Here is a 27,759-nt window from a genome sequence, read left to right as displayed (position 1 = left end):
TTCATAATCCTCCATAGGAATGTCCACAAGAACAACCTTCCATTTTTCAGTTCAATTCAACAAACATTTATATTGTTCATGTGAGCAATGCTTTCAAGCAGTCCTTGAAAGTATAATCAGTAATGGTTCCAATTAACACTGTCTTCATATGATGGCCTGTGTAGTATATTGATCCTGGTATGTTCTCACTTCTGCTTGTATGAATAAGTGGTCTTTAGATTAAATACAACAATGCATGCAATACCAATGCCAGTGGAATAAGAGCATTGCAGATGACTTGTGCTTTATTTTTAAAATGCAGCTGAGAGATCTTTGATCCTATTTTTGAGGAATTGAACAAAATTGTTTTTTCCCTTTTTTATTTCCATTTTTATTCCACAAGCTTGAGTAAGTGTAGTATTTAATTCAGATAGCTGTTCTATAAACCAGGTAGCTAATGGAATGTGACCACAGTACAATCAAATGTTGATGAGCACTCAAGACACACAGTTCACTGGGGCAGCTCAAAGCTGCAGCATGAAATGACTATCATACTGTCAACACTCTCTACTCATGTTCTCTTACTACCTCATTTGGACACTACTAAAGTTGAAAGATACTGGCAGAGCAGTCTCAACTCAGCAATGTAGAAGAGTTCTGGGGATGCCATTAGTGTATTAGTACTTTGAAACAATACTACTAGGGAAATAAATTATTTAGCATAGTGAAAGGGTTAATGTAAAAGTCAAGATGACTACAATTTTTTTTTAAGATGGGGTCTTACTATGTTGCCCAGTCTGGTCTCCAACTCCTTAGCTCAAGCATTCCTTCCACCTCAGCCTCCCAAGTAGCTGGGACTACAGGCATGCATCAACATGCCTGGCTTAAGATCAGAAATGTTTTTTATAAACTAAACACACTGTATGTGAGTAGCATACTGTGACTACAAGAAAGATTATCTTAAAAGAGAAAGAGAAAGTGTCACATCGAGACTATTTAGCAGATTATCATGAGCAAAATGACTTGAACATTAGATAATTAAGTTTCTTATGTAATAAGATCAGAGGTAGGTTGTTCTGGAGTTTGTTGATTTAGCAGCTCATAATAAAGTCATGAAAACTTCAGATTTTTCAATCTCCCTGGCTATGAGTGCTGCAAACTGCATGGCTTCATCGTTCAGGGACTGACTTCAGGGCAGTTACAACAACAGTGCCTGTGAATATCTGAGGGGTAGTAGTGGCTGCAACATGCCAGTAGCCACAGGTGAAGGCACGCATGGTGCAACCAAACAGCAAGAAGTTAAAGTGGGTTTTCCTCGTCTCTTGGGGTTGAAGACTTTTCCGCCGTATATTTATTTCCCCGGTCTGCTCTAATCAAGTAGTACAAACTGGGTAGCTTTAAACAACAGAAATATATTATCTCACACTTCTGGAGGCTAGAAATCTGAAATCAAGATGCCAGCAGAGTCAGGCTTCCTCTGAAGCCTCCAGGGGCGGGATCTTGCTTTGTCTCTTTCCAGCTACTGGAGGTTTGCTGGCGATCTTTGGCGTTCCCTGGCTTGCAGCTGCGTTAACTCCAGTCTCTGCCTTTGTAGTGCCATGGTGTTTTCTCTGTGTGTCTCTGTCTTCACATGACCCTGTCTTCTTATAAGAACACCAGTCCCGTCGGATTAGAGGCCCACCCTACTCCAGTATGACCTCATCTGAATTCAACTAACTGTAGTGCAGTGACCCTATTTCCAAATAAGTTCACATTCTGAGATTCTGGGGGCTAGGACTTCCATGTATCTCTTTTTTGGAGGACACAGTTCAACCAATAACAAGTTCCCAAATAGTAATAGTTAGCCCCCTTTCTTTGTATTAAATCATTCAAGTGTCCAAGGTAATTAGTTCACTATTTAGAACCTGCAGGGCTGCAGGTTAATAGATGCTAGCATAGTTAGAGGGATCAGCTTTGCCTGTTTACACACACATACACAACCACCTCCCCTACTCCACACACACCACACGCATACACTGTCTGTGCTCTCTCAGCCTTTGGTGTTGGAGGCAAACATGGTTCTTTCTGAATGTACAAAGCATACCAAATTGCCTTCCTGTGTGGGCTCCCAACAACCCCAGACTTTTGTTCTCTCCTACCTACTTTCAAGCAAAGCATTTTAAAAATTATTATTATCTCCTGAGATGTTTGGCCAGCTCATGGTCACTTCCTTGAACCTTCTCTTTTCTTGATTAAGCTTCTCTGGTCTCCTGGCCTATAACTTTAGCCTGCATTTTACACACTTAAAAAAACCCACAAAAACAACACAGTCTTCCTATTAGCCATGTTTATTATCTCTTTTCTCTTCCACTGTCTCCTGACGTCCAATTTCTTATAGTAAATAATATGAATAATAATATCCCACATTTGCATAGAATTTTTACAAATAGTATTTTAAAAGCACTATAATCTACCTGTGAGAGTGCCATTTGGGCATGATTACATTGATGCTGCAGATGAAGAATCTAAGGCTCTGTCAGGCCAAGTGTCCATAGACACAGAGTAGTAGGTGGGTAATTGTGACTGGAATCCATATTTTGTGACTCATTCAACTAAGGGATTCCAATATAACCCATGTCCACTGTCAATATTGCTCAACCAATTTTTGTATCAAACACATGCCAGGTAATATCCTGCCCTATAACAAAAGGGATACAAGCCTAGTTTATGTTGATTAATGGTAATGGCAGGGGGGTTGGGGTAGTTGATACCTAAAATACTTTTTCCACCATCACATATAGCAAAGAATTAAATTCAGTGCTTGTAAATGACTGAAACCCAAGAGAAAGAACCAATGTTGTCATTATCGTTTTTATTGAGGACACCAGTAGACTTTTAAAATAATGGCTTATATTTAGCTGATGTACACTGTGTGGCCAGGCTGGTTGTTAAAATATTAAACTGTGTTCATTCTGGATAGTAAATGGCAGCCATCCAGAGCCCCCTGAGTGCTCCTCAGCCACCAGAGGTGCCCTGTCTTTTACCCTGGAACACTTCTGACCTAATGATCCAGCAACTATGGGGGGGAAAGGTCTGTTTGACAAGCAGGGATGGCCAGTGCCACATGCCTCCTGCTTGTCAGATATTTTGAACATTACACTTGCTAAGCAGAGGCGTAGTGGGAAGGAAACTTTCACTTACTGAGGACTGACTCTATACCAGAGACTATGATAGAGGCTTTTAAAATATTTCATTTTCACAACAGCTCTCAATAGTGGATATTATTTTCTCCATTTTATCACTAAGAAAGTGAGGCTTAAAGAGCTATAGGCGAAATCGTACCCAAATTCACATACCTAGTAAATATTGAAGCTGTTTGGCTTTTCAGAGAGCATGGGAATGCAAGTCCCATTTTACAGATGAAGAAACCAAGGCAGGGAAAGGATACTTGTACTCTTTCACTTTATTCTTTCACAGTTACAGTGTGTTCATGTGGGATATCCAGTGTGGAAAATGTGTACCAGCTAACTGAGACAACAGTTTATATAACAAAGACGCGCAGAGAGAGAGCGGAAGTGTACTCTGAAATTGGAATGTGAGACACATCATTTTAAAAGATGCACGTGGAGGGGAGGGATGGCGTTGGGAATTATACCTGATGTAAATGACAAGTTGATGGGTGCTGACGAGTTGATGGGTGCAGCACACCAACATGGCACATGTATACATATGTAACAAACCTGCACGTTGTGCACATGTACTCTAGAACTTAAAGTATAATAAAAAATAAAAATAAAATATGCACGTGAAGGACCTATCACCTATAATTTATAGGTTGACTACACTTTGCAATTCCACCATGCATTAAGGATCTAGTATAGGCAGCATCTTCCTAAAACAGCAAAAGGTCTGTTTCTTTACTGGAAAACAGACTTGTGGATAAAATAAACATTTGCTTCTTTTTAGAAAATTTTTCCCCTCTTTACTTCCATCTGCTCATTGTTGCAAACAAGAGCTAATCAGCTGAGCAGAGAAACAGATGTGCTGTGACGGCTCCAAAAATGGGTCTCTCTCTGCCTGGCAAAGGGTCGCTGACAGGGGACGGTTGCCATAACAACTAGCTTACACCAATGCAGAAATATCGCAAGCTTTTTGCAGCCACTCTTGCCTTTGTTAATTATGCCATTCCTAGTAAATGATAAGATAATGCTATTTCCTTTGGCATTGCCAGGGCTAGAGATGACAAATGAGATATTTTGTGTCAAAGGGCTGTGAAAGACATACGACACTATAGAGTTGAATTATTATTATTGTCATTATTGCCATTTTGTTCCCTAAGCTCTAGCTAATGGGTTTGGTTCCCAAATAAGAGCTAGCATTTAGCGAGTGCTTACTATGTGTTAGGTGCTAAGTGAGTTGTGTGTATTAACTCATGTATAAATCTCGCAACACTACCAAAAAAGCTGGTGCTATTGCTAGTCCAATGTTTTAGATGAAGTAGGTGAGTCATAGAAAGTAACTATTCTTGTCCTTGGACAAGTTATTAGGGGATGCCAACAGAATTTCAACCCGGATATTTGTCTCCAAAGTCCTTACTTTTAACCACTATACCACAGCAAATTATTTAATTGTGACAACCGGTGTACCAGATAAGTCGTGAATGTTTTTTTCCCCCAATTCTTAACTTAGATGAGAATTATCCTTCCTGATATATGAAGGAAAATGTAATATTTCAGTGTGATGCTAAAAGCCAGTGTAATTATTGCCCAAGAGAAGGATATGGAAAAAATAAAGTTCTTTAGAATTGAATTTAGGAGATTTACTCATTTTCTAAAAAATGATTGTGGGTCAGTTATTTCAATATGGCTTCAGTTTGAGTAAAAATGCACAAATTTTAGAGTCAGATAGATCTAGGAGCAAATCATAGATATCTGCTACCTATATAACCAGTAACCTCAGGCAAGTTACTTAGTATTTCTGACTAGTAAAATGGGGAGAAGTTAAAAGAAGTAAAATGGGGAGAAGTTAAAAGAGGTAAAATGGGGAGAAAAAACCTGCCTCAAACGATAAAATGAAATAATGTACTGCAACTGTTCAGGGCCGTGCCAGACATAATAGGGGCTTTTAACAACGGTGGCATATGTTGCCCCTCCCCCACCTCTGCTTAGCCTGTTCTCATCTGTGAAAAAGAAGAAATTGGCTTAGGCAGTCTTTGCCTTTTAAGTTCCTTTCTATTTTACAGGGAACATTTACTGTTTTTAGAGGGAAGACCCGCCTTCAGTTCTCATATTCCATGGAGCTGATGTTCCACAAGCAATGAGGGTGGGACAAGTTCTCAGTAAGAGTGAACTAATGATGATGCCATGGCTGCTAGGATCTATTTTACCTGGCTTTCTGTTAAAGACTGGAGATTCATGGGACCCTGTCTGCCAGTCATATCACTGTGAGGAATGCAGGCTTTGGGAGCTCAGGAGGGTTAAATGAGAGGTTTAGAACTTCAGATCATTGGCTGAAAGACCTGCCTACCTTCTCTAGAAACATTCATCTCTGAGATTCCATCACTTTTGCTGTTCACTGGTTCACCCCAGGCATTGTGTATCAGGTTCAAAGAAACAGAGATTCCATCTCTGGTTCTGAGGCTGGCCCTGGCCTGCCTACATTTGCAGAGTGGTTCTGTCTTCTAAGGCACTGAGGCAGAGCCCAGACGCTCAGTGCTCCAGCAGGCGAAGGGCCCAAGGTGTGGGGTGCGGGGAGTGGATATGAGTGGAGGCCGCCCCGGGGTTTTCACCTCAGCTCCAGCAGTAGCTCCCTCTCAGCTGGAGCCCTGTGGAGAGGTTGAGTCATGTGTCATACGTCAGTGTGGAGGCGGGGAGCTGGCTCTGGAGGAGCCGGTGATATGATATTACCCTCTTCCTGGTGGGTCTAAATATAAGACCCTATCTGAGGGCTTTAGATCCCAGATGTGTAGAAGCATGTGAGGCCCAGGGCCGAGGCCTCACGTGAATCCCCTCCGAGTGCTGAGCGAGAAGTGCTAAGCCAGAAATGTCAAAGGAACAACTGCCAGGAGCATTCGGGCTTTTTAAGGCTATCCTCACTCCTCTCCGGGGAGGTGAAAAGCGTCAAAGCATCTGCTGTTGCCCCTTCTCTTCATCCACCAAAGAGGAAAAGAGGAAAACGGATTCTGTTACTGCAGGAACAGAAGTGTTTGCTGGAGGAATGTCAGAGTTGGCCTCAGCTCTTCCTGAGCTCTGGGTCCCAGATGACCCATGGCTGAGCTCCAGTCAATGCCTTCACTGCCCTGTTCTGGGGACAGTCTTAGCCCATGAAAGAGAATTCCCACCCAAGCCAAACTCTACATTTGCTTCCTTGCCTGATGGCCACTGAGCCAGCATGAGAGCAAATGGAGGAGAGCAGTCAGCGTGAGGGATGGAACCTCAGAGGAGCCTTGAGCAGGATGAAATAGGAACAAGTAGAGGCAGATGGACTAGTGTTTCTCGTGCTCTATTTTAATGTCCTGGGTATTTCTCATACGTTTTTGTGGGGGGATGTAGGGGGTACAGGGTCTTGCTCTGTCATCCAGGCTGGAGTGCGGTGGTATGATCTCGGCTCACTGCGACCTCCACCTTCAGAGCTCAAGTGATTCTTGTGCCTTAGCCTCTCTAGTAGCTGGGATTACAGGCATGCACCGCCACGCCCAGCTAATTTTTGTATTTTTAGTAGAGACGGGGTTCATCATGTTGCCCAGGCTGGTCTTGAACTCCTGGGCTCAAGTTCATGACAGGCATGAGCCACAGTGCCCAGCCTCCCATACCTTTCTTAATTTTAGAGAGTTAAACAGAATCACTGTCTAATAGGAACATACAACATTCTCAAGGACATCCTTATTTGCATAGTGCTGTCAGCCTGGGTAAGGACAGAAACCACAGATACTTGCTGATGAAGGAGTATGTCCAAGTGGGAACTTTCAGATACTCTGCTTGATTTGCTTCTCTTCCTGTTTTTCAGATGCATCATGAAGGAGAAAAACATTTTTTTCCTCAATAGTTTCTGATTGGGCGCTCATGCTTCAGTTCTATCGCCTACTGGCTATGGCCTTGAGCGCATATGTCTCTTAACTTTCTGAATCTGTTTCCTGACCTGGTGTAATAATATGTGACCTGACAAGCTGTAAAATGGACTGAATTGTAGAGGTCCTCCTTGCCCTGTCCTTAACATACTCTGGTAGAAATGGAGCACTAACTGGCAAAGGAAAGGGGCAGCAAGGGAGAGTGAAGGGACAGGTAAGTGAGAGGTGGCAGGAAATCCATCTGCTTAATGCTTGCATGCTGTGTCTACGGGCTCATAGCGTAGACATTACTGTGACCGCGGCTCTCTGAATATGGAATGTATTTGGAAGTGGCTCAGCATTCTCCATCATTATGAGGATTCCCAAGAGATGCCTCACACAGGAAGGTGGTAGGTAACCATGGAGTTAACTCCTTCTTTGGTCATGAACCAACTGTGTGATTTCAGACAAATCAACTGACTCTCCCCTCAGGCCCTAGTTTTCTCTTCTGTAAAAGAAGGGGGTTGAATGAGTGAACCCTAAAGGTCCTTTCATCGTCCATCTGTGTATGAGGAAGCTCTGGATCAGGCGACCACAGTGGGAATGCACTGGGAGCAAATGTACTCCTTCACTTTTTGAGTACCAAGGACACATACGAAATTTGGACATGCTAGGAGTTCTGTAGATATTGGTCCTGAGTCTGAGAAGGGGACTTAACACACAAGTAAGAATAAATGATCTGTTTTCAGGGTTTCAGGGAATTTAGGTGCAAAAATCAGCATGTGGGCTGACCTCAAACCCAGAGTGAGTTCCCCTTCTACCCTCCACTAGCCATGGTGGGAAGTTGGTGTTGTATACGCATGCTTTGTGTGTTTTTAATTTGAACCTGGCTTTATTTCTCTATAGACTTAAGCTGAACTTACAATCCTGAGAAAAAAGAGACCCATAGAATATCACAATATAATGAGAGACCTTCCTGAAGTTCGTAAGAACAGTCTAATTTAAATTACTGCTGGCAATTTTACAGTGTACAAAATGTGGATTCAATCTTAGCCCCAGTTTTAGTTTTATGAAAGACCATCCCTTGCCAAGTACTTCAATTTCAGTCCATCTAGTCCATATTCCCTTACAAAAAAAAAAAAGAACGAATCTCAAATATATCCTCCTTTGAATTTATGTATCATCTTAGGTAAGAAACTTCATTTATTTATTCAGTCTCTCAGCTTATAACACTTTAAGATGTTCATTTGCAAAAGTGATAGAAATATTTGCCAGTGGAATATTTATACTGTAACCACAGTTTCTGATTCCAGAGAAGTTCTGACTTAGAAATCTTTATGATCAATAACATTTATCAATTATGCTGCATGAATTGTGTAAGCAAAATTAAGAATCTTATTTGCCTTCCTACCTCTCAGCCCATCTTATTTGCCAGTCTATTGCCTGCATTTTTGGGCTCAAGGTCAGCCAAGGATTAATAGCTTTAGGTCTGTTTGCCTTGCCTCTTATTTAGCTGAATTTAGCTCTTGAGATAACAGCATTTTGCCTGTGTACTTGAGTGAAATTTTAATCCCGACCTTTGGTTATAATTTTGGATCGCACGAATGATTCTAGTAAGGTGAGAAATCAGAACATAGAAGGCAAACCTAATTACATTTTTAATGACATTTCAAAATATTAGTGGAAAAATAAAGTAGTCTGAATAATTCCTGTTGTTTAAGTTTGATAAATTATTTCTTATGACAGCAAAAATACTATAATGCTATTTCCTTGAAAACATTGCTTAAAATTACATTATTGGAAGAAATTTCAGCCCAATAGCTCTTTGACATATAATTTGATAAATGGTTTAACTATCTTGTTAGAGAAACTAGGTTTTCTGAATCTGGAAGCTCATATATTGACTGCTTTTATCCCTTTCACATACAGTATAATGCAGATGCTCTTTTCGGATGATGAAGATCTTGAGATGAGGAGCTGTTAGCTCAGGTTCTTATACAGCAAGTCATTGTGCAAGAGAGAGTGGAACTCACCCTTGTCTTGGTAACTTTATCAATAAGTTCTAGTCATGGATCATGATGGCCCGAGAAAGTGAAAGTGCTTTACTCATGCCCTGTGCTTACAGCAGAAAGGGATATAGTTGGGAAGGGAATTTCATTTGTAAAACTGATTTTTAAAAATCTGCCACTGGAATAGTTATACTGTAACTACAACTTCTGATTCCAGAGAAGTTCTATTTTAGGAAACCTTATGATCAATAACATTTATCAATTATGCTACATGAATAATTATGCTTCATTCTTCTGGTATTAATCTCATGGGGACCTAGTTTTCTTCTTTTTTTTTTTTTTTTTTTTTGAGATGGAGTCTTACTCTGTTACCCAGACTGGAGTGCAGTGGAGTGATCTTGGCTTACTGCAACCTCTGCCTCCTGGATTCAAGCAATTCTCCTGTCTAAGCCTCCTGAGTAGCTGGGATCACAGGCATGCGCCACCATACCTGGCTATTTTTTATTTATTTATTTATTTTTTATTTTTAGTAGAGACGGGGTTTTACCATGTTGGTCAGGCTGGTCTCTAACTCCTGACCCCGTGGTCTGCCTGCCTTGGCCTCCCAAAGTGCTGGGATTACAGGCATGAGCCACCACATCCAGCCAGGGACCTAGTTATATTATCAAGACACCACCTGCCAACTTCTTGATAAAGAATCCCAGCAGTCAACAAATACTCCAGAACAAAGAGGCATGCCCTTGAAAATTAAGGCAAACTTTTCAATATTTATTTATATTTTCAAGACAAAAAAACACAAAATTTGCTTCTTTTTATTATAGAAATAATCCATGCTCTCTATAGACATTTTAGAAAACACAAAAGGCCTTAAAGAAGTAAGTAAATAAAATAATTATTACCCATGTGTCAGTGATCCAATGATATCTACTATTAACATTTTAGGGCCACAGTAAAAGCTGAATAACCAGCATTTTCATAAGCAGTGCTTCAGATGAGGCCCATGAAAAAGGGGTTGCTTGGTTTGCTTGCAAAGAAGAGGTACAGGGAGATAAAATATTTTGTCAAAGTCACCCAGTGACTTTGGTTTTGGTGGCAAAACCAAAACAAAGATGCCAGGCTCTGGGATTTTCTAGCACTAGCCAGAGGTGAAAGTCTCTTCGTGACCCAAGGGCTGCTGACAGTTGTTTTTCTCTGCCATTCTCTGGCTGGTGGCTAGGGAAAGGAACAGCCATCTTCAATAGAACACAGCTGACCTTGCTCAAGGTCAGACAAAGGGATGATATGTGTCAAAGCAGTTGTGGATGTGGTTTCATCGCATAGATTCTCGTAGGAGAGGGGAGGTGTTCCCTCTGTGGGGTAGGAGGGAGTGACTGGGGGTAGATGTAAGGAGTCTGGATCTGTGGAACTCCTTAGCCTGAAGAAGGCTAAAGAGAATTGCCTCAAGCAATTGAAGACGGATAATGACTAGCCTTTGCTCCAAAGACCTGTCAAGCTAAGCCGTTAGTGAAAACTTGTTTCTTGTTCTCAGTCTCCAGAAAGAAAAGGTTTTGGCAGCTAAGGTGGCAATGACCAACATTTGGGAGCCTCAAGCCCACTGCCAGGTAAAATAGCTATTGGCCTTGGGCACTAAAGCTGCCAGTGCGTAGATATTGCTAGTAATCCAGCATTAGTGTTTTCTTCTTTCTAAAATAAGCAGCAGTGTAATCTAACTGTACCAGGAAAGCCGTGAGTTTGCATTTCAAGGTGGGAACCTGGACATGCTCCATTAACCAGCATCCAAACAATTGCTCGGTCGCAAAGCTCTTCTTCCTTAACAGAGGCATTATTACAGCAACCAGCATGTTGTCATAGACCTTAAGACCTTCTACAAAACATTGGCAATAAAATCCCCTCAAAGTTCCAGCCATCCTGTTCACACCTCAGAATAATGTACTGTTCACTCTAGCTAATTTGTATGGCGATGTTAGCCTACTAGTTTGAGATACTACCCAAAGATCACTTACTTGGAAATCACAAAGTCGTGGAATATTACAGCTAGAAGGGATGGTAGAGGTTATTTATTTCCACCTTGCCACTTTGTAGATTGAAAGAGGTCCTGAAGATATGATTTGTTTTCAGAGGTGAAAGGGTGTGCATTTGGGGTCCTTTGCACAACACCATCTCATTTTTATCCACTCCTTTAATGTGACTTACAGAACCTGGAAAACTTGGTTCCAAAGCAGTGCACTTACTTGCCATCCCACTCTCCTTTCTTTCTTTTTTTTTTTTTTTTGAGACGGAGTCTCGCTCTGTCGCCCAGGCTGGAGTGCAGTGGCCGGATCTCGCTCATTGCAAGCTCCGCCTCCCGGGTTCACGCCATTCTCCTGCCTCAGCCTCCCGAGCAGCTGGGACTACAGGCGCCCGCCACCTCGCCCAGCTAGTTTTTTTGTATTTTTTAGTAGAGACGGGGTTTCACCGGGTTAGCAAGGATGGTCTCGATCTCCTAACCTCGTGATCCGCCCGCCTCAGCCTCCCAAAGTGCTGGGATTACAGGCTTGAGCCACCGCGCCTGGCCCCACTCTCCTTTCTTAATGGAGCATCCTAGCAACCGATTCAGAGAGTTCTTTTTGAGGTCACCTTCTCCTTGGGGCAAGAGAAGAAAGACCATTCGACCATCCAAGCATCCTTAACTCAGCTTTATTTCACCTAGAGGCAAGGAGAATGTTGAGCTAAAGAGAATGATAGTACTGTTTTCTCTTAAAGAAATAGCTTCAGACTTTGGTATTGGATTGATAGGGAATCTCATTCCAGGGTGTTGACCTTCAGTTGCCCTGCGTCCTCTTAAGAGTGCTTCTTTAACTCTCATCATATGTATAACCTGCAGAAAGGGCTGTTTCCTCCTGGTGAGGAGCAATCCTGAAAGAGACCCCCGAAGAAGATGGAGTTGAAATGACAGAACTTCAGAACACCTGGCTAGTGTAGTCAAAATATGAGTGCAGAAGCTGATAATTTTTACAATTTTAACCAACTATAACTTTTATTATATATAGCACTTATATGGCAATGATTTGTTTAGTTATTCTTCTCCCTGCCTGGGTTCAAATTCTGGCCCTGACAATTACTAGCTATGTGATGCCAGGTGAGCTGTTTAACCACGCTATCCTCAGTTTCCACACCTGCATAAGTGATCATTGCACCTACTTTGCCAAATTATTTTGAAGATTAAGTTCAGTGTGTATTTGACTTTCTCTTCCCAGGGCATACTATCCTGCCAGACTAATGGGTACTCAATAATTGTTTGTGAATTATTTTATTAGCATAATTTTCAATAAACTTCCTTGGAAGGCTGAACTTAAATAATTTCTTTGTTACATGATGCACTGAAGAGAAGAATTAGGCCAAGATATGCTTTTCTGTTAATCAGAATGAGCTGAAGATAATGTTTGTCTGTAAAGAGAAGCTGAAACCAGATACAAGTTTTGAATATTTTATGACAACACTTGAGAAATGTTAGAATATCTCTATTTTCACATTGAGATATGTTCTTAGAATTGTGTTTTGTGTCCCATCCAAGTTGGCTAGAAGCTGATTTGAATTTCCCCACAGAAGTTGTAGACTATGGGTACTGGATACTTTTTGTTGTCTTGCTTAGCCAGCAGTGGTCTCCTTCTAAAATCTTAAGCACTTAGAGCCCATATCCTTTATTGGACATGTTACTACACATTGTCTTAGGGCATTTATAGTTGTCATGGTTTGTCATTTAATTATGATAGGTTCACTTTATATTTCAATTGGCCATAGCTCCTACTGGGGAAGGACAGAGTCTTATTTCTCTCTCCCTCACAGGCCCTATCACAGTGTCATGAATAACGGTGAACTATTTGTTGATTGATAGGTCTAAAATTATGTTTGTCTTGCACTTTTGAAAGTGTCATTTCTGAAAGGAAAGGTGTTGAATAGGGATCTTTAAAAATAATGTAGGTTCTCACCTGATTGGGGTGAGAAAAGGGAGGTCTTTGGGGGCAATGAAATGGCCTTTGGTTCTGAAATTGGAATTATTTGAACTTCAGTTTGAATGTACATTTGAAAATAACATGTTAAAAGTATGACAGGATATTCTATTTAGAAGATGGGGCTGGGGCCGGGCCAAGGATGTCAATTTGTAGAAAATGTTCTCCAGCTCAGAAGAGAAGAGTACAGGGCAATTATGAGAACGAGAGCACAGGGTCTAGAGCAAGGCAGTTGGCACATTTCACCAGGCCTTACAAGTCCAATGCACTGTCCGGAAGAGAGCAGGAATACTAGTTTTCTATCACTGCCATAACAATACCACAAACTTAGTGGCTTAAAACAAACACCTGTTTCTTAGTCTTAATCTGTTTCATGCTGCTGTAACAGATTATCTGAGACTGGGTAATTTATAAAGAACAGAAATTTATTTTGTCACAGTTCTAGAGGCTGGGAAGCCTAAGGTCAAAGTGTTGGCATCTGGTGTGGGCCTTCATACTGCGTCCTCACATGGCAGAATGCAGAAGGGAGCAAACCCAGTCCTGCAAGCCCTTTTCATGGTAGTATTAATCCATTCACAAGGGCAGAATTCTCATGACCTAACCACCTCCCAAAAGGATCCACCTTCCATTGGTTGCATTGGGGATTACATTTCTAACACATGCATTTTGGGAGACATGTTCAGACCATAGCAGTTATGTTATGATTCTCTAGATCAGAAGTCCAGTATGAGTCTCACCAGGTTAAAATACTCTTCTCCATTTGGAAGTGTCCCAGGCATCTCAGACTTAATATATCCTAAATGGAGCTCCACTCTTCACCCCAAACCTGCTCTTCCTACTGTCTTCCTCATCTTAGTAAATACCAGTTCTATTCTGGTGGTTGCTCATGTCAAAAACTTTGGAGTTTTCCTTAGCTCTCCTTTCTTCTAAGCCCTGTTCAGCAAATCCAGTTGGCTCTACATTCAAAATTATATCTAGAATCTGATTATTCTCACCATCTCACAATCTCTCATCTGGATCCCTGCAGTAACATATTGAACTGGTTTTGTTTCTTCTTCTCATAATCTATCTTCTGCACAGTAGCCAGAGTGATCTTGCTAAAACATAAGCTAGATCTGTCACTCCTCTGCTCACCACAGTCGGTTGTCCCATCTCATTTGGAATAAAAAAGCCAAAGACATTATGACGGCCTAAGAGGGTGGCTCTATTACTCTGGTCTTCCTGTGCTCACCGTTACAGGTGTTGCCCCCTCACTGGTGTTTTGGATCATCAGAAATCAAAGTTTCCCACCTGGCCATGGCCATCAGTCATCCTGGTGGCAGACTTTAAGTGAAATAGGGGTTCCTGATCCTCCACGTCCTCTGGCTCACTCCCGACTTCTCCTATAGCCATTGTGATAGTCATCAGAGTCTGAGTGTAGGAGATGTTCTTGACTGACTCAATAAGTTGATAAAAACATTCCTCCACAGGGTCACGTACTCCTCAACCCAATGACAAGCCCAGGGTCATTTTCTGGTTCTGCTGCTCTTGTACCTAGTCAGGCCAAGTAACTGGAATGGCAGCTGTTTCTACGATGTACACCATTGTTGGAGTTTGAGGAGGGGAAAGATGCTCTTAGAAAAAGGGGAGGGTGGAGTGGGGTCATTTTTACTTTATATTAACCATGTGAGTCTTCCAACATCTCTCTGCTTAGCTGGTCATACTCTTGGGGATTTCATGCATCTCAAAGTACACAAACATCTTTGAGAACAATTGTTTCTTGTTATTGAATTCAGTAGCTGGTAATGAGGTGAAGGATGTAGACAAAGCCTTTCCTTAAAGAATAGCAGGGTTGGGATGGTGTGGTATACACTGGCTTTCTTCCCTTGCGCTGTTCTTGGTACTTGGACGGTTCGATACATGCTTTTTAAAAACAAAACTGACACATTTTTAAAAGTTAATGAACGAATAAGATAATAAATTAGTTACGCACAAATAAGGCCTAGAATACACACATCTCATTACTGGAATTCAATAACATTGTGGCCAAGGAAACTGTGAAGGGGGCTAAGATCAGCCCAGGGCCTTTTTAGGACATCTGATGTGGCAGTCGGGTTGATGTGTTGTGTCCCGCTTTTGTCTAATAGGTCATTGCCTGTGAGCAGCAGTATGACTCTTCCTATGACGCTCGCTGTGACGTCTGGTCCTTGGGGATCACAGCTATTGAACTGGGGGATGGAGACCCTCCCCTCTTTGACATGCATCCTGTGAAAACACTCTTTAAGATTCCAAGGTAAGACACAAGATGGCGCTCTTGACTCATTAGTTCTTTGTGAAAGTGTCTAGTTAGAGGGATAATAAATAGTTTGTAAGCAATTTCCCTCCAAACCTGACAAAGCCTGATTGTGAAATATATTTTCTTTGAAAAAACAAGGTGGGTGTAGGGGGATCGAGAAGAGGATGTTCCTGAAAGATAACATACCCCAAGGAATAATAAGACCATGTTGGAACAATTGCATATTTTTTAGCACTCAGCTTTTTCTGAGATATTCATTTTTTGTACTTTGCACGATAAGATTACGAATGGAATTGTGAATTAAGTAATCTGTCTAAATGCTAGTGTTTTCTTTTTAATTACATACTTTCTCTAGTATTCAGTGTAAACATATGTGTATCATATTGCTGTATTCACTCAGACCAGTATTGAAATGTATCAGAAAATGTTACATCAGCACTATAGATCTTACTCTCCATCCCTTAATTTCTGTCTGAATGGAAAATTGTGCAGAAAGAGGTCTGTTTGGAGAGCATTTAAATGCAAGTATACTTTCTATTCTGTGTATTCATTAGGGGTTTGTACAAGAGGTTGGGTTGTGTTTCATTGGAATCGGGCTGATGTGTGGCCAGCTCACAGCTCTAGTTACAGAAAATGAAGCTATCCAGGGATGCCTTCCCAACCAGGGTGCAGATTGAGAGATAATTTGTACCTTCCAAATGTCTCTTTCAAAAGAAGGCTCTGGGCAGGCTGGGAGCCATTTAACTGCCTTAACAATACAAGTGTTGACCTTTCCTTATCTGCACAATCACACAGCTATCACAGCCTTTAAAAATTTCTCCTGATTGCAATTTGCATTTCTGATTAGGTCTATTTATATGCAGATGAGGCTCTCTGGTGTTCATCATCATAATGTTATCATTTTATACCTAATCCAGATGTGAACAACCACCAACCACTATTCCAAAAATGATTCCCACCCAAGCCAGAGTTAGTCTTTTGGCTTTTTCGAATCACAAAAACAGGTCACAGTGATTAGAGGAGCAGACGAAGCACCTGGCTTTTTAGATTAATAGTCTGGTGAGCATTCAAAAGGATATAAGAATGCAGTAGCTAAAAGCTGCATTGTGTACAGTAATAAGTCAGAAAATGGGAAATGGTGTCTGGAATGATTTGTGTGTGCGCTTTGATTTTTTACAAATGGTTTACCCCTCACCATTTATTTAATGTGGCAACATAATTTCCTGAATATCAGGATTAAGGTATAGCTTCTTATTAGCAAAATACTATGTAGTTTTGATAAGAGATCATCTATATTTTTTTCCTTTCTTGTTATGCATTTGTATATAGACCAGGTGTTCAAAAATTTCTTAAGGTGATAAATGTGAGGCAGCTAAGAGAGAGAGAGAGAGAGAGAGAGAGTGTGTGTGTGTGTGTGTGTGTGTGTATGTGTTTAAATAGACCCTTCCACTCCAGTGACTCCACTTAGCTTGCTTCTGTGCCCAGCCAAGCTTCTGATCTCTAATAATCTCTTTATTCTCTCACTACTCATCTCTTCCATCTTGGGAGAAGCCTCTAGATCTCCAGATGTGGGATACGAGTAACTAAGTCTCCACTGCCTGCCTCGGGACAGAGTGGATCCCAAGAATTGGGCAATTGTTAGAAAAGGATCCTTATCCCAACTTAGTTTAAGGCTTTGCTTCTCTCCTCCTAGTGTAACCTCCTGCCCTTTTAATGTCTCTTGGTTCCTGTGCAAATGATGAATCAGATCGAACTAGGCAATGTCAGCAATAATCAGTCAGCAGATTCTCAGTGTGATTATGTGTGCTCATGTGCGTTCAACACTTGCCATTGTCACAACCTTAGTGGCTGACTTGATGTTCTTGGATAGGAATGATAAGAGGTTTTATTTTATTATTTTAAATCTTAGCATATTTACATACATTGTACAGCTTTCTTCTTCCCCAAACCAGGAAAAATATGTTGGGTTTATATTCACCAAGTTCTTTACTTTAAAATTACCCTGTCAATTAGAATTGCACAGTTCTCTTTGAAGGGTTACGAATTGACCAAATGTGTGGGTCACGTGTGAGTGCTACTAATTTTTAGTGCTAAAAATGTATCCTTTCCCGAAAAAGCTCTTTAATGAAAAGTATAGACATTAAGCATTTATGTATTTTTAAAAGGCACTCAAATTATTTACCTGTGTGTTTCATTGGAATCGATCTCAGTCAGTGCCTGCCTGCCTGCCTGCCTGCCTGTCTGTCTGTCTGTCTGTCTCTCTCTCTCCATCCCCCACCTCAGTGGAGAAAAGCAAATGAAAAATAATGACAAAAATCCTTTGAATACATTTGGTTTCAGAATTAATTTTTTTTCTATTTGAATGTGACTATTTTCAGTGTTTTGGAATTTCTTGTCAGTGAAACAATGAAATCCATTTCAGGGTATGCTGGGATCTAGAATGCTGTGTGTGGCTTCTTCCTCTGGCTTTCCTCACTGACCTTTTCCCTGCAACCCTTTCTTTACTGGAAATAAATTGAGTACATTACCAAGTAAGGGAAGAAAATAAAACCTTGACTGAGTCAGGGAAGAAGTGACTTTCACAAGTTGGAAAAAGATTTATGAGTTAATGAAGTGCTGGTTACCTGTGAGCCTCAGATGTCAATAAAACAGGTAATTAGGAAGGTTCCCTGGGTACTGTCAGGAAATAGGAAGCAACTTGCCTTGATGTGGTTGATTCGCCTGTACATGGGTCTCCTTGCTTTTCCCTTTTCTTCCTTTATCCACTTTCTCCTTTCGCTTGACCTTCACATTAGAAGATCTCACACAAGGTCATCATGCCCTGTCTTTGAAATACTGCGTGACTCACAATCTTTCCCACTTTGCAACACATAGAAATTATCTGCTGATTGGCAGGGCATCCACTATTTGCTGAACCTGTCAGTATGTGTCATCTCGTCTAATGCCTTTGCTCCAAAAAAGTCACCCCTCTCTGACTGTCACTGCTCTGTCTGCTGCTATTTTTCCCCAGGAGTTAGAGCAAATGAATGAAAATCATTTCTCTCAGCATCAGTGGATTCAGCTCTCTCTCATGACTCTTTACTGAGGACTTCTTTAAAATTCCAGAGGCTTAAAAGGATCTTGAAGATGACCTGGATATATTTTTCACTTAAAAAGAGATCCGTTTCATAGATATAATTCAAGAATCAACAGAGTTAGTGGAAATATACAATTATGTTGGTCTCTTGACAAGCAGGTATCTTTCCTTAGCTTTGAGTCTTTGGCTAATGACCCCCTCAACTTCCATAGAGGGGAGCGAGGAAGACTGTGGGCATCAGTGTGATTGTGTTCACTGGTCAGTCACTGGGGAGAGCTGCATCATCTGCCCATTTATTTGGGGCCAGGTAGGAGCTGACTCTGTCCAGTGTCTCGTCACACATTGAATACTTCCACTTTATTCCTTGTGGGAAAATGCAGAATGTTTTCAGGATTCTCAGCAGAAATGTCTTTGGCTGGAAGTGGACGGAACAGGCTGGCCCGAACATTCCAGTCCCTGAAGCTGGTGATTTTCCCTTCCCAAAGAGAATTTCCCTGCAGTACACAATTCAAAAAAAGGAGAGCAAATGATAATCACCAATTTGCATTTCGGCTTGTTTCCTTCACTAAATCTAGGTTGTTCCAAAGTCACCTGGACCCAACTGTATTTGTTTCTTAGGGCTGCTACAGCAAATGACCACAAACTTGGTGGATTAAAGCAACAGACATTTATTCTCTCACAGTTCTGGAGGCCAGAAGCCCCAAACCAGCGGGTCAGCAGGGCCACACTCCCTTTGAAGGCTCTAGGGAAAAATCTGTCTTTGCCTCTGCCAGCTTCTGGTGTCTCCAGCTTTTCCCTGGCTTGTGGCAGCATGATTCCAAACTCTGGCTTCATCTTCACGTGACTGCCTTTCCCATGTCTTTGGGTCTTCTTCTCTCATCTCATGTAAGGACATAGACTTAGGGCTTATCCTAATTCAGGATGATTTCATCTGGGGATCCTTGCCTTAATTACATCTGCGAAGATTCTTATTCCAAATGAGGTCACATTCTCAGGTTCTGAGTAGACATATCTTTTGGGGTTCATAATTTAGCCCTTTATACCAACCAACTTTTATGTTTACCAAATTCCCTGAGAAACTAATTTGGGGGCAAGATACAAGACAATTAGCTCAATGATGATGGAAAAATAATAGCTGCTAAGGTCTGTCAAGTGCTAACTATGGGGCAGGTACAGTGTTCTGTGTTTTAGCTACAGAAATGCATTTAATCCCCACAGCAACTCTGGGAAGTAAGTACTGTCACCACTCTTTTTTCCAGATGAGAAAACTCAAGGATGTTAGGCAGGCTGGCTTCCTCTGGTCATGCACCCAGGGAGGAAAAATGATTTGCATCTGAGAAGTTTGACTCTGAAGCCCACACGTTTTGCTACTACATTGAAAAGTTAAAGCCCTTTCTTAAATTATATTATGTGTTGATGAATTATGTGTTGAGCACTGAGGGGACTGGGGTATACAGAAATGAATAGAAAGTGGTCCTGCCCTTTAAGAAGCTTACAGTCCAATATCTTTCCTTCTGCTCTCAATTTTAAGCTGACATTATCAACCTGAAAGTTAGAATTTTATTAGCATCATGACTGAATCAGCCAAGAAACTGAAGAACAGAAATCAAGAGTGTTGTCGTAGGTGAACATAGGCTGTCTTTGGCTCATTGATTTATGACCCCAAGCCAGAAATCTCTCCCTTCTCCAAATCCTGCTTCAAGCAACTGCTTTTTAGTTTCTAATTTAGAACACTTAAGACAAGTTTTTAAACTAAAGAATTATAGAACACATGTTATATAAAAGCAGAAAAATACTTCAGGATATCATCATTCTCACCCAGAAATTTGTCCCATCTCACCTTCCTTGCAAAGCCGTATCTCCCATGTCAGGGCTATTTCTAGTATAGCCAACACCTTCTCCCCCTTTGCCTCTCTTATTTTTTCTCTTCCCTTTCATTTATTTATTTTTTCAGTGGGAAAAGCTCATTCTTGGTCTTGAGGAAAATGGAAATATGTTTCTGGCATCCTAAGTTGGAACACATTTTCTCATGAAAGCAGTATTTTCAATGGTTATTTGGGAGGAAGCAGTAGAATAGCTGAAGTTCTCTACTTTGGATGCATTATTAGGTTTTTGTGGCTAAATAGAACTGTGTGACCTGGTCTAAGGACTTAGGCTCTCTCTAGAGCTTTATCCTTATGGAAAAAGAAAATGCTTTCCAAGTTCTAAACTACCAGTGTACAAAAGCACTTTGGAGCACAATCCACTAGGAACGTGGGAATGCCCACGTCCTCTACCCTAGGACACCTTTAACTTTGTTCATCCAGGCTCAGGCTTGGATTGGGTGCTCAAGTTTGCTGTCAAGGAGCACATCAGTTTACTGCCTCCTCCTCATTTATCGGTAAAGGTGAAATGGAGAGAGTTTGTATAACAAAGAGGAGAAATTAGATTTTTGGGAACCTAGGGTCTGGATCCTTGTGGGCTGCCTGGATGCTGGGGTTAGTGGGGCTCAGATGGGCAAGTGACTGCTTGAAACATTTGTGTGTCTATTTGAAAAGCTTCCTCAGGAACTCAGTGCCTACAATCGACTCTTGTCCTGAAATAGGATCCTTGGGCTAAATTTTTATCTTACATAGGCATTTTTTTTTTTTTAAGATTCCTTTTGATTCTGACTTTCCTAATTCACAAACCAAATTGTTCGTATATGGGAAGCAGTAGTCCCTGCCTGCTCCTCAGCTGTGAGATGCAGAGGCAGCAGGGAGCTCTGAGTCACCAGTAATTGTCTCACTATTACAGAATTGTCACAGGACATTTTCCTTTAGGGCTGTGAAATATAAAGAAAAGAAATTAAAACTAAACTATTGTTGAAGTGTAATGAGTGAGGGGTGGTGAGTGTTTAATGGCACAGTGAGGCTGGATTTGCCCTGGGGAGTGTTGGTTTCTCTTCACCAACCCAGGTCACTTAGCTATTGGCCTTTTGAGCAATGAATCCTCACAATCCAAGCTTCACTCATAAAATAAGAAGTGCTAGAAGAATTAACATCATTTAGCATTTATTGAGTGCCTAATAGCAAAAAAAGTTTTAAAATATTCCAATACAAAAACAATGATTTCTTAGGAATCTTTTTCTTTCTTTGGGAGATTTCTAATCCCATTTTTAATGGATTGCCTTCAGTATATACCCCGCTCCAGATCCCCAGAATATCTTCTGGGCCCAGGACTTGACACTCCATTTCCTTGGAACCCAGTAGCTGGAGGCATCTGGCAGAAATGCCCCAGAAGGCTTTCACTCTGTGGAACCCATTTCCAAATTATTTTTAAATTCGAGTTGAGCAGCTGGGGCTGTTCAGTCCTGTGGAGGTACTGTTTGCTGTTCCCTGCCTGAGTCCTGGCAGGCAGGGAGAATTTAACTTTGCAAGGTTTCATCTGGGGATCAGGTGGCAAAGCAGGAGCATGCCTTCAGGGACTTTGGGTCCCCACCACCACTGAGTAAAGCTCACCCTGAGAGAAAGGCCAGAGGTGCAAGGGGTTGATTCATAGCGCTATCTGTGCCTTCTTCTCATTACCCTGGTTTCATTATTTTGGCATCACTGACTGTGGCTAATTCCAACCCAGCTCCTAAATGATGGAGAGACAGGCAAAGAGGTAGGCAAGGAAACAGAGCTCAAAATTGTACTAGAGTTGAAGCACCCTGGTTTCCTCTCTACTCCAGAAAACACTAAGGAATAAAGGTGAGGAATAATTCTAACTGCCTTTATGGGTTGGCATAATGGTAGGGGCAGGGGTAAGATAGGGATGAAGTGCAAGGAGGTGATAGTCTTAAGGAAGGTTCTCACAGGTGGAGCTGTCCATTCCTGGAGGATCCTAGAGTCAAGTGAAGCCAGTATCATTAGAAGGAAAATATAGTATAGTGATCCAGCATGGTTGTTTGTATCAGTTAACTATTAGTATGTAACAAACCATTCCCAAACTTTGTTGCCTAAACAACCAACATTTATGATTTTTCATGAGTCTATGGTTTCTCTGGTTTGCAGATCTTGGCTGGGCTTGCTCATTCATCTGTGATCAGTTGATGATTTGGCTGTGTTGGTTGGTCTAGGATAGCCTTGGCTAGGATGACTTGGCTCCAGTCCTTGTGGTTTCTTATCCTCCAGCAGGCTAGCCTGAGGTAGTTCTCATATTGGTGTCAGGATTCTAAGCATAGATAGAGGAAGGAATAGAAAATTGGACCAGTTTTGCTATCAGGTTGTTACAGTGTTCTACAGTCAATCTGCACGGGTTCAACTAGCAGCTCCATCACTTTCAAGTTCACCAATGTGAACTTGACCAAGTTACTTCATGTCTGTGTGTCTCAGTGTCCTCCCTTATAAAATGAGGATATGAATAATATCGACCTCATAGGGCTATTGTGGGAGTTAAAGAATGTAAAGTGCTCCGAATAGTTCATAGTAAGCATTCAATTCATGCTGGGTGCTACCAAGGAAAATATCTCAAGGGCATATTTATATTGTAAGGAATTTTCTTTCCCTTGTTGCTGAAGAATTGAAAGCTTCTGTTCGAAAAGAGCCACCCATGAGATCAGTCATTTGAACGTTTAGCTAATTGATTGATTGATGATTGTATGAGGAATTAAGAGAGAATGAAGGATGATTTCTCAAGTCCCTATTACTTACATTGCATCTATGTGAAGGACTCTGCCATTAGTATCCATTGTCACAACTCCTTTGTAAATAGACACACTCTTAAGAGATGTGGTCACACACACCTCGCCCTCACATACATACATGAATGCTGTGATAGGAACTGCACATGAGGAAGCGGGGCTGGCCTTAGTCTCCACTCCCATGATGTCTCCAGTGAGTGGTGATGCTGTTATCCTCTGAAGAGAACTAGGGCCGTGGTACTTTTCTTTGCTATCAGTTCTATCAGTTTTTGTGGTGGCTTTGTGCTTAGTTGATGAGTTGTATGACTGATCTTGGCTGCCTCCTTCTATAGGGTCCTTTTAACCCCTTTAGTAGGTTCAATCTTCTCCAGGGTTGTAGAAATTTTTTTGTCTGCAGGTAAAGGGACAGTAGCAGGAGTTCTAAACTTAGGGTCATTGATTCAAAATTGAGTCCCATTTTGCTCCTATTTCCTCTACCACAGAAAATACTTTCTTTTTCAGCCCAACCTGGAAAGGCTCAAAACACTGGCAAAAGGAGAGAGAAAACTGAAGCCAGGTGAGGGGATTGTAAGGAGAGCACCTGGTTGTTGCAGATAAGTTCAGGTTTCTTTGGGGAGGAGTGATACTCCAGGTGCTGAGGGAATATGCAAGTGAGACCGCTGCCCCACTATCGGTGCTCTTAGAATTCTGGGGAGCAGGAACAGTATTAGAGGAGTGGAAAAGGGAGAATGTGCTTCAGTTCTTCAAATAAGGGAAGAGGGCAGAGCCTGCAGACTACTATCTGGTGAGCTTGACTTTCATGTTGGGATAATTACTAAAAATTTATTTTCTCCTTGAATAGTGTGTGAATTCTTAAAAAGCTGTGATCACTAGGAATTAGCATGGGTTCATTGTAAACAAGCCATGTCAGACTAATTTCCTTATTTGGTGTTATTGTGAGACTGGTATGAATGGGAACTATTTTAGACATAATGTATTTGTATCTTTGGCCTTAAGTAAAATCTGTTGTGATATCTTAGTGGCTAAGATGGAAAAGCATAGACTGGAGAATGGTGGTAGAGAGGGAGTCACACCCCGGGAAAGATTGTGTTGAGGAACACTGGATAATTGTGTCAGTATGAACACACTGGCTGGGGGAAAATTGTGTCAGTATGAACACACTGGGGGAAGTTCTGGGGGCCTGAGGCAGGACTCTGCTGACCGTCCTGCCAACTGAACATTTAAAACTATTTAATGAGTTGGAGGATATTGGCAGCCTTTCTGTCACATTCAAGGAAAGTGATGGTTGGTGTGCTGGATGACAGACTTGGAATCCCAAAATATCTTAGTTGTTAAAGGCAATGGAGGTCTCTAATTAGCAAATAGAACCCTCGAAACTGTGGTGAACTGTGTAGGCTGAGAGAGCCGTGACTTAATAGCCCATGGTGAAAAATGAATTTATTTGTATTTGTAAGCCCAGTGGGGGGTCAAACAGTAAAATACCATCTTGTATGAAACATGAGGTTTGATAGAGCATCTACTACCACCATCCCCCAAAGTGGCTCTGTCCTAGCCAGATGGAATGATGTCTTCCTTCTGAGTACCACACCAAAACTGCCACAAGGGAATCTTACCCTGGCGGAACTCTAAACCTGAAGCTGACGTTTCAAACTGGGATTCAGATACCTGGGTTCTGGTTGTGCTCCTGCTCTGTTACTATTCCATCATTTCACCTTTCAGAGGGGAACAAATGGCTACCATTCTTAAGCAAGACTGTTCTGTACTCAGCTGGCAGGGCTTATGTGAAGTTTTCTTTATCCTCTTCACATTCTATGGCTTCTCAATAGAGAGGAATGAGAATACCTACCAACTGCAGGGCTGGGGCCACTCACTACAGCAGCAAGTCTCATCCAGGACAGGGTCCTCAGTCCTTGCTCTAGATGAGAATACCCTGGGAGCTTTAAAAAAATACCAGTGCCTGGGTACTGTTCCCCAAGAATTTCAATCTAATTGGTTTGGGTCAAGCTCAGCATTTATATACAAATACAATTAATTTTACAAATAAATTTTTGGGATAACATGCATATTATTGTATATTTGCAAGTACCCTAGATGATTCTGAAGGGGTTGAGTAAAACCCTTCCCTGAAACAACTATCAGACCCTTGTTTGTTTTTTTGTTGATATTTTAAAACTACGGAGTCTCCCTCTGGAAATTCTTGCTCCTTCCTTCTCTATTCCCACCCCATGGTTGAGAATTGAGAAATGAGAGATGATATCAGTGGGACTCTGTTGCACATTATGAAGAATGTAAAGTAGAAAAAAGGATTCTAGCAGAATAGCCAGTGGTGATGTTATAGGTTAAACTGTGGTATGCCCCCCACAAAAAGATATGTTGAAGTTTTAACCTCCAATACTGTATTTGGAGATAGCATCATTGTGGACATAATTAGCTTACTTAAAATGAGGTTATACTGGAGCAGAGTTGATCCTTAACCCAATGTGACTAGTATCCTTAAGAGGAAAATTTGGACACGGACACACACACACACACACACACACACACACACACACAAACATCATATAAAGAGAGACACACAGGAAGAAGGTCACACTAGAAGAGGCAAGGAAGGATCCTCCCCCAGAGGCTTCAGAGGGAGCATGGCCCTACCAACACCTTGATTTTGGGTTTCTAGCTTCCAGAACTGTGAAAGCATAAATTTCTATTGTTTAAAGCCACCTGACTTGTGGTATTTTCTTATGGCAGCCCTAGGAAACTAGTACAATGACTATCTAGTTTGGAGTCCATTGCTCCTAGTAGCATCCTGGAGGTCTGCCTAGGGGCATGGTTAGGGATGGGACAATGCAGGGAGGGAGGGAGGTACTCTTCCTGGGAGAGTCCTAGGGGTGGGTATGGTGGTTAGATTGGCCAGCCTTCCATTCTTCAACCCCTAAGTGGCATTTCTGTAGAAGTCAAGACAATCTTACATAACGTGCTTGTCAGGTCTCAGTCTGCTTCTGGGTACGTGAGAGATTCTTCCTCTCCCTTGCTCTAGACAGCTGAGCCAAGAACTTCCTTTTCTATCCAGACTCTTCTACAGTGCTCAGGGTGGAGAAGGGAGCTCTATATTTCTTCTCTGAGTTCTTCCCAGACTCAGTATTTCCAGAATTGAGTACAGAAGAAAGACATGGCTTTTAACCTTCAATCTTTCCATCTCAGAACAAAGTAGTACTTGGGGGCATTGAGAGGTAGCTGTTGTGGACTATCGGCCACAGGCCTATCGGTCCTTCAGAGGACCTGTCCTCTGAAGTGAGGATTTCCGAAAAGATTCAGGCGTCCATCTGGGCAAGGGTCAAGTACTTGTGGAATACGATCCAAAGAGCAGCACGATCTGCTTCTTATGTCCCAGAGGGGCTTAAAACCTGCACAGAGGGCAGGCAGCATCCTGACATCGTGCTTCATCCTGGTCATGGGGAATGGGCATTGACTTCTACCACGCCTCATCAAGGTTTTGTTCTTTATCTCCACACCAAACAACTGGCCCATTTAGGGTGTCTTAGTCCATTCAAGCTGCTATAACACAATACCTGACTAGACTGGGTAGCTTATAAACAGTAGAAATTTGTTTCTCGCAGTTCTGGAGGCTGGGAAGTCCAAGATCAAGATGTCATCAGATTTGGTGTCTGATGAGGGCTCACTTTCTGATTCATAGATGGTACCTTCTTGCTGTGTCTTCACATGGGCGAAGGCATGAGGGAGTCTCTCTTAGGCCTCTTTTATAAAGGTACTAATCCCATTCATGAGAAGTCTGTCCTCATGGCCTAATTTCCTCCAAAGACCCCATTTCCTACAACAATCACACTGATGATTAGATTTCAACCTATGAGTTTTGAGAGGACCTAAACATTCAGGCCATAGCACAGGGAATGGTGAGGAGCACTGTGTGGGGAGTCCCCTCCTGAACCCTCCTCTCTTATTGCTTCCTCTACATCTGAACCTTCAGCTCTTGCTTCCTTTGGCCTCATATTCTTGGTGGCAAGTTTGGCTTGCTCTCTGGATTCATGGTTCCTAGCTCCCCCTCTTTCTGTGCCACCTGTTGCTTGGACTGGAAGCTCTTGTGTTCATGCTGCATTACTCATCAGTCTTGATTGGCAAGACCCCTCCTGGCTGCCCTTACTCTTACAGTCCACACTCATCTCTGATGAAAATCTCTCTTTCCTCCTTCCTTCCAGAAGAGTGAAGGGATAGGAAGTCTCCCACTCGAAGGACTGAGGAGGGGTTTCAAATTAGTCACACCTAGGCCTCCAAGTCACAGGGATCCTATCTGCCTGATAATACTGCTTTATATTTATGTGGTTGTGATGTCTTCAGGCTCAGTCCCATACTAGCAAGATCTGAGCTGCATACCTCTTGTGTTAGTTTTAAGAAACTACAGTAACAAATTACGATAAATTTAGTAGTGTAAAACAGCAGATTTTTTATCCTCTAGTTCTGAAAGTCAGAAGTCTGAAATGGGTCTCCCTGGGCTAAAATCAGGGTGTCATGGGGCTGTTCCTTTCTGGAGGCTCTAGGGGGCAATCTGCTTTCTTGCCTTTTCCAGCTTCTAGAAGCTGCCTGGATTTCTTGACTTGTGGCTCCCGTCTATCTTAAAAGCCACCAGTGGCTGCTTTAGTCTTTCTCACATTGCATCACTCTGATACTGTATCTTCTACCTCCCTCTCCCCCAGTTTAAAGACCCTTTTGATTATATTGGACCCACTCAGGTAATCCAGGATAATCTTCCTAT

At 41.8% G+C, this 27,759-nt stretch overlaps 1 protein-coding gene across 1 annotated transcript in view; it reads left to right on the top strand.

Annotated features, from left to right (window-relative positions):
- Positions 1–27,759, top strand: part of MYO3B (myosin IIIB) — a 498,102-nt gene that overhangs the window by 48,237 nt on the left and 422,106 nt on the right. Inside the window, exon 7 of the mRNA XM_050751472.1 lies at positions 15,128–15,273. Coding sequence (XP_050607429.1) covers positions 15,128–15,273 — 146 coding nt within the window. The remainder of the gene's footprint in view (positions 1–15,127; positions 15,274–27,759) is intronic.

The sequence above is a fragment of the Macaca thibetana genome, chromosome 12 (genome assembly GCF_024542745.1).
Source record: "Macaca thibetana thibetana isolate TM-01 chromosome 12, ASM2454274v1, whole genome shotgun sequence".
NCBI classification, from domain to species: domain Eukaryota; kingdom Metazoa; phylum Chordata; class Mammalia; order Primates; family Cercopithecidae; genus Macaca; species Macaca thibetana.
Note: the sequence above shows the minus strand (reverse complement) of the source record. Positions and strands in the feature narration are given on the sequence as shown.